Source organism: Oncorhynchus gorbuscha, linkage group LG17 (assembly GCF_021184085.1).
Source record: "Oncorhynchus gorbuscha isolate QuinsamMale2020 ecotype Even-year linkage group LG17, OgorEven_v1.0, whole genome shotgun sequence".
Classification (NCBI taxonomy): domain Eukaryota; kingdom Metazoa; phylum Chordata; class Actinopteri; order Salmoniformes; family Salmonidae; genus Oncorhynchus; species Oncorhynchus gorbuscha.
Window position 1 is genome coordinate 18525174 of NC_060189.1, and position 8226 is coordinate 18533399.

General features: G+C 42.6%; 1 protein-coding gene across 1 annotated transcript in view; it reads right to left on the reverse strand.

The window, feature by feature from the left end:
• Positions 1-8226, reverse strand: part of LOC124001207 (AT-rich interactive domain-containing protein 1B-like) — a 350643-nt gene that overhangs the window by 18763 nt on the left and 323654 nt on the right. The window contains 3 exon segments of the mRNA XM_046307830.1: positions 2464-2674; positions 2937-3152; positions 3298-3459. Of these exon segments, the coding sequence (XP_046163786.1) occupies positions 2464-2674; positions 2937-3152; positions 3298-3459 (589 nt within the window).

Below are 8226 nucleotides of genomic sequence, written 5' to 3' on the forward strand. Positions count from 1 at the left end.
AATCCACGTCATCATGTCTGTATGCCTGTTTCATATCAAATCAAATGTATTTATAAAGCCATTTTAACATCAGCAGATGTCACAAAGTGCTATACATAAAAAACTCCAAACAGCATGTCTGTCTGCCTGCCTATTTGTCTGTCTAGCTGCCTGCCTATTTGTCTGTCTGCCTATATTTCTGCCTGCCTGCCTGCTGCATCTGAGGGATGGAAGCTGTTGATGTCGGGGGTTAACTTCCTTGCTCAAAGGCAGAACTGTAGATTTTCCAACTTTGCCGGCTTGGGGATTTGAACCTTTGGTTACTGGTCCAGCGTTCTTAACCTATAGGCTACCTGCCTCCCAGAGAGAGAGAGGGATAGAGAGAAAGAGGGAGAGAGACTGATGCTTTCAGTGGGGCTGGGAGAGAGGGAGCACGGAACAGAGGGGGAGAAAAGGAGAGGGCATGGGGGGGGGTCTTTGGGATTCTCTTCTCTCCAGGATATCTCCTCTGCTCCATAGCCAAGCAACTCAGAAAGTGAACAATGGATCCAGTGGTTACAGGAGGTTAAGAGTATTCCTACCCCTCAGATGCCGCAGGCAGACAAACAGGCAGGCAGACAGACATGCTGTTCAGAGTTTTAGGCTGGGTTTCTGTATAGCACTATGTGACATCTGCCAATGTAAAAATGGCTTTATAAATACATTTGATTTGATTTGAAACAGGCATACAGGCATACAGACATACAGACATACAGACAGACAAGCATATAAACAGACAGGCAGGCAGACAGACTGGGATACAGATAAGCATACAGGCAGGCAGACAGACAGCACTGGGAAGGAGGCAGGCAGAAAGACAGGTAGACAGGCAGGCAGACAGACAGACTGGGATACAGATAAGCATACAGGCAGGCAGACAGACAGCACTGGGAAGGAGGCAGGCAGAAAGACAGGTAGACAGGCAGGCAGACAGACAACACTGGGAAGGAGGCAGGCAGAAAGACAGGTAGACAGGCAGGCAGACAGACAACACTGGGAAGGAGGCAGGCAGAAAGACAGGTAGACAGGCAGGCAACACTAGGAGGGAGGGGACATTTACACAGCGTGAACTCAAGTGCCCTTTATTCTACGTTCAGAGAGAGAGAGAAATGAGGGAGCGAGAGGAAGAGAGAAAGGTGTGTGTGAGTGTAAAGGTTGATGAAATAAGACAGAAAGCGATGGCTCACAGGTGTGTGTCAGAGTGAATAGAGGTTGAGTGGAGGTCAGCATTGTTTATATTCATCGCTCCAGCCTCATCAATCTCAGGGGGATCCCCCTCACCTCCTCCGACTCCTCCCTCCCAACAACTCCTCTTTGCTGCTCAACAGCTTTCTCTACTCTGTGACATCATCACCTAGCTGTCAGCTATACATGGAGCCTGCTTCATTGACATGGTCAGTGAAGCAGGCAGCCAGGCAGGCAACTGGTAGCAGGATGGATGGCTAGATAGATAGATAGATAGATAGAGGGATAGTTAGTAGATGTTAGAGATAGATAGACAGATAGACAAATCGGGCCAACATGAGGTCTCATCTGTGTTAAGAGCACAGTGCGGACATGGTTCTCTCTCCACTTCAATCAATCACACAGCACTATGTCATCTACTGTAAGTGAAGGTAATAGTGACTGCTCTGGTTCTTAAATGTACACATATTTCATTCTGTTTCAGCTTACGGTAATTTCTATTTTAGTGTCTGTTCCAGTAAATAGACGCACTGACCTGGCTCAACATGAAGGTAAATATTCATAGTAGGTGAGTAGGTGTGTGCCTACATGTGTGTGTGTGTGTGTGTGTGTGTGTGTGTGTGTGTGTGTGTGTGTGTGTGTGTGTGTGTGTGTGTGTGTGTGTGTGTGTGTGTGTGTGTGTGTGTGTGTGTGTGTGTGTGTGTGTGTGTGTGTGTGTGTGTGTGTGTGTGTGTGTGTGTACTCCTCTCCAGCCCTTTAGTAAAAGCAATCTGGTGTGACTCAGGCAGCTGAAGTATTGGTGTTCTATTTCAACAGCAGGGTAGGTCACTCTTCTCATCACCACTCTGAATTAGAGATGTGACCTTCACACTCCAGCTCTCTCTCCTTAGCTGGGCACCATAATTGTGCTTAGAAACACTGTCAGGGACAACATGCAAATCAAAAACTTTGTCTTATAAATAGCATACCAGCGTAACCCAGAATTACATGACTTAACATTTTTAACACGGCAAACACATCAAGCCATATCTCTGCTTAGAGGTGCTGTAACTTGATTGTTTTTAATGTTGTTCAAAATGCTATTCCAAGACACCATACTAGGCCGAGAATTCCATTCTCCCATCTAGTAAGACTGTCTTGCTGGTGCATTGATGTCAGCATACAGTACAGTTTCACCTGATACAGTGTAAAATCATTACTATCATCACCACCATCATCATCACAATCATCATCATCATCAGTATCAGTGCCGGTCCTTACCAGGAGAGGGCGGTTGCACCTTGGCCTGCTTCCTGTTTTCCCCCCCAGTCCCAGTGTTGCTGTCGGCCGGCTGGTCCTCTCCTCGCTCCACCTTACACTCATAGGCAAACAGGTACTGGATGTACTGCTTCTTCAGACAGCTGGCGGAGCTACTGGAGGTACCAACACTCAGATTGGTGGACAGCTCACGCCACTTCTTGTTCTTGTTCACCTTTGAGGGGAGGGGAGAGGATGTATAGAGGAGAGGAAGGATGGGAAGGGTGACAGGAAAGCATTAATACAATGGCATGTTAGTCTACTGTATGTATCCTGGCTTGAAACTACTAAACATTTGCTTTGCCCCACTTCAAAGCTACTACTAAATAAGTGATATTGACAAGTCTAATAAACCACGTCGATAGTGTATAGCTCTACGGTATTTCAGTTTCAGTCCTGTAAGACATAATGAAATGAAATCAGTGGTTGTCTCTCACCAGGGCTAGGCCCCCTATCTCCCTGACAGCCATGTAGAGTCTGCAGAGGTCCAGGGGCTTCTTGCCCACGGCGGGAAGGTGGGGGACAGGTGTACCCCTCTCCTCCATGAAGGACAGGTACCGGTCCACCCAGCCACGCCTCTCCGGCTCCCCACCCATATCGTACAGGCGCGTGATTCGTTCGTTAGTCATGGTGGACGAGTTGAGCTTCTGAGTCTGAAGAGATGGAGAGAGATATGGAATTAGCTCCAACCTTGCAAACTTACACAACTACTGAAATCAGTCATCGCACTGGAAAAAAAACCAACAAGAAATAAAACATTGGAAGATATTGGTTAAAATATAAGGAGGCGTGTCATACAGGGCTGGAGGGAGTCTTTGGCCAGACGGGGCTGCTGATGCTGTCACTGTCATCCCCATGGTAGGAGGACAGGCTGGCTGGGCTGGGGGACAGGGGAGAGGGGACAAGCATGGCACCAGGGGTGGTGGGCTGGGAGACACACTGGGATCCACTGTGGCCATCCTGTAACAGAGAGAGAGATAAACAGAGAGAGAGACAGAGGGAGAGAGACAGAGGGAGAGAGAGACAGAGGGAGAGATACAGAGGGAGAGAGACAGAGGGAGAGAGAGACATATGGAGAGAGAGCCAGAGAGAGCGAGAGAGAGCGATATATATATATATATATATATATATATATATATATATATATATATATATATATATATATATATATATAGCGAGAGAGAGAGAGAGAGAGAGAGAGAGAGAGAGAGAGAGAGAGAGAGAGAGAGAGAGGAGAGAGAGAGAGACAGAGAGAGACAGGCAGAGGGAGAGAGAGACAGATGGAGAGAGAGCCAGAGAGAGCGATATATATTTTTATATATATATATAGCGAGAGAGAGAGAGAGAGAGAGAGAGAGAGAGAGAGAGAGAGAGAGAGAGAGAGAGAGAGAGAGAGAGAGAGAGAGAGAGAGAAAAGTAGGACAAAAACCAAGGGTGAGCACTTATGTAGGGTTTCCACCACTTCCAAGTTCGCCAGACAAAGATCAGCCCCCAATCATTTTCAACAAGAGCACACGGAGCAATGCACAGGGGATTGTAGGAAGGTGAGAGGTGGGAGCCCTGCTAGCAGAGTGGTAGAAAAAGTTCAGCTCTGCTCTACTTTATACAAATTGAACATGGCCACCGCTGCAATTAACCAATCAAGTGAGGAGCAGATGTTTGCTTGAAAATCTTCTGTTCATGAAACATAGTTCTGCGTGTCATTAGTTCCCGGGCATGCACAACCAAAAGAGATGGAGGAAAGCCGATCATCGCTGTGTATGGTTTTCCAATTCGGTATGATTTTGCTTTGATACACTCTTAGAAAAAAGGGTTCCAAAAGGATTCTTCGGCTGTCCTCATAGGATAACCCTGTTTGCTTCCAGGTCAAATCCTTTTTGGTTCCATGTAGAACTTTCTGTGGTTCTACCTGGGACAAAAAAGGGTTATTCAAAGGGTTCTCCTATGGGGACAGCCGAAGAACCCTTTTAGGTTCTAGTTCACACAAGCGTGTAGAATACAGAGACAAAATCATAAGGTCAAGAGGATTGCAGAGACTGTTGGTGATGATGGTGAGTGAAGAGAGATTTGCACAACAATGTTTGCTTTATGTTGCTAGCTAGTTATGAACCTCAATCAACCTAAACCTCAAAACTATGATCAAACCCAACATTTGTGAATGTGTTGAGTAAATTAAAATTTGCCCAGAAATGACCAGTAACACACGTTATAACAGTGCTAATGATTCACCAAGCATGCATTTCCCATGTAATATCCTACCAATCGGATTATGGTATCAGAACAATCAAATGTTCATGTATTATAGATTATGGCTCTTTCATTATACTTGTGTCATGACATTGATGATGATAGCTCACTTCCTGTAAAATACATAGGCCTACATACACATGACTGGGTACTTTGTGTAAAGGAAATTGTGGCTTTGAATTGCAAACATTGGTGTGCAAATCTCTCTTTAACCACCATCAACAACAACATCTCTACAATCCTCCTCCATGCCATTGACCTTCTGATTGTGTCTGTGTATTCTGAAATCATTCTCAGCAAATAAACATGGTATAATTACAATGCTCCCCATGCCCCATTATTTTCCTTTTTGACATTTTAATTACACTACAAATTGTCAGCTCCTTATTTTCATGTACAGTACTGTACCTAGGGTTGCATTTGCACTAAACAATTTCATGTCAGAAAAATAATGTAGAAAATCTGGCTCATGGTTAGCCTCATACATTATCTACTGGTATAATGTTTAAATTGAGAACATATAGCTAGCTCAACAATATACAATTGATGTGTGAGTTTAGCTTTTCTCTGCTTCAGATATACAATGACAAACGCACATTGATTGCATATGTTCATTAGGTCAGTTATGCCATCATACTGTAGACCTATGGCTGCATTGGTGATGCATGACATTATGATAAACTGCAAAATGGGTTCACATGGCTGATATCCTGAGACAGAGTGACAGTCAAATAAAACCGATTGGAGAGCTCACATTTGGACAAAAATGTAATGTTAGTTTGAGAAAGCAACAAAGTAACACAGCAAATTCAAGACAGATCCCCTTCACACCTTTTTATTGCAAAATGAATGAACATTGACACGAGTTCTTCTTGAATATTGTCTTTAAGTTAACAATGAAAACATGTTTGAAAACTTCACTTCAATTAATCAACATAAATGAATCAAAATATAATTTCAAAATGTACAAATAATCTAACTTGTTTATAAATGTTAGACATCTTAGTAATAAGTAAGCTACTATTACTAAAGCATAATTTCTAGGTGAACAAGAAAGTCCTGTCATGATTTTCCTTCCAGGGTGAGGATAAAAGAGAGCCCCCCCTCTCCCACTAGAGAGGAAGGGGGGAAGTGGGCCAGTTTTATAACTTTAATGACCAGTCGTAAACGTTCTCTCTCTGGCCCGGCAGTATTGAACAAAGGAATATGATGTGTAGAGAGAATCGGACGCCAAAACTCCAACATCCAACAGTGGATAATGAAACAATATTTGTAACATAAAAAATATGGGAAATGGTGGGGATCCAAACAATAATTATGGCAAAAGTATATTGTTTTGTAAGGTCATTAAGGATGGTATTACAAGATAATGGTAACTCTACAACTGTATACGTCCCAGTTATCAGATTTACATCTAAAGGTTGTAATTTTATATGATTAAATATGAAACCATTTGTGAGAAGATTAAATGTGATTTTAGCCTTCTAAATTAGATAACTGTTTTTCATTTAAACTTTTGCCAAGTCAGTAACCACGCCAACGTGAGCACAGACATTGTGGCAACGTGATGGAACCGCCCTCCAAGGCGAGTGCATAAAAGGCCTCGCTGAAGAATGAACATTTTAGACCAGTATACGTGCAGCGCGAGCTGAATATCACGAAATTGATAGAAACTCTCTAGACTACACAGGAACACTCAGTCTGCAGCTGTTTATGTACGTTAGTCTAGTAAACTCGACCAAAGACCACCTCTGAAGGATCTTGTCTAATGAACACTCCGAGACAAAGAAGCCTACTACTACAACTACAAAGGACATAGTGACCTCTGGTGGACAAATCAGAGACTTCTGGCAAACTGACTCCCCATAGCCGGACCGGGCGATTTCAAAAGAATTAACAAAGACATATAAGTGTAAATATGTGTTGCATTTCTAAATCCATCCGAATGAGTGGTTGTTAGGGTGCTAAATATCCATATTTACGATGAGCGTATTTTCCACATGTATGTACAATAAGCCTACTCTCTGTCTCCCCCTGCTCTTTCTCCTCCCCCTTTCATTGTGTAACAAGCCATCATATCGGGTTATTCCACTAGAGACTTTTCATTGCATTATGTTAGTAATCAATTCAGCCTATACTGTGTGTGCTTATGTATTTCTGTGTGATTCTTTAGTTAGTTAGTAAATAAATTATTAAGCCAATTTGTGTATCGGTGAATCATCATTTAGACTAGGGTTTGTGCACATTTATGAAGTCAACGACTTTCAGAATGAAACTGATATGAGGTAATAATGATTAATTGATGACTGGTATGATAACGATATATTCTGATAAATTCTTGAGTTAAGTCGGGAAACGCTAACTCATTAAACTAACTTTCCCCGTGGTGCCCCAAGATTGCTAATGAGTTAATTGTTACCTGATTAATTTAATCATGTCTAATAATTAAACATAGTTAATGGATTTAATAAAATAACAGTCGTCACATCAATGATAGCCACGTCACGACAGTCCCTACCAGAGGTGGCCAACCTTGTTCCACTTCCTGATCTACTGAGTGAGCAGACTTCTATTCCAGCACAGCAATAATATACATTATTATCAACTCATTAGGTTTGATAAGTTGAATCAGGAGTGTTAGTGCTGGGCTGGAACAGAAGCCTGCACACCCAGCAGACCTCTAGGAGAAGGATTGGCCTGCTGCAGTTGTAATACATTTGTAGCCTACATTATGTGTGACTTTTAACTGCAATGTTGTATGAAACATTTACTAACATAAGTACACATACAACTCATGGCATATAAGGATATGCCAGCAGTCTCTTGGGACATTCACTGGGACCTCTTCATCTACAGACAGGCTTTTGCAGCTCTCTATATCTGAGGACAGACATCACAAAGAAACAGGCTTCATTGTATTACAATTAGACAGCACGGACTAATATCTCTCCGTCTGTCTCCATAGTTGTCCTCTCTAGGGACTAGAACTGGAGAATATTTTCCTGACGTCATCCCACAATCTGCCTAATGTCATCCCACAATCTAACTAGTACACCTACTCCTTTTTCTGACAACTGGAGCAGAAAATCCTTTCACCCCATTGCTGTTATCTTTAAATTCATTTGGGGCATGAGATTTTAATTTACAATGATAAATAGGCTTACATCAAGATAGCAAGATAGATATGAAGTTAACTAGCTGATGATATTTCACTTAGCTATAATATGTCAAGTTGGCTAGCTAGATAGCTAATAAGCAGTTCATTAGCCTACACACAGTGGCCTGCTGTAGCTAACTAGCTAGGTAGCTAATAATACATAGTTTTTTTTACATTTTCAGAATGTAGTTACTTACTTACTCTCTATAGGTTCACGCCTACGCCCCCAAAGCGGACAACCTTTAGCAGTGAAGAGTTGTCAAGCGGAGGCACCGCTTCTGGTGGAAATGGAATGTATTCCGGAATGTATTTGTATATTGCTC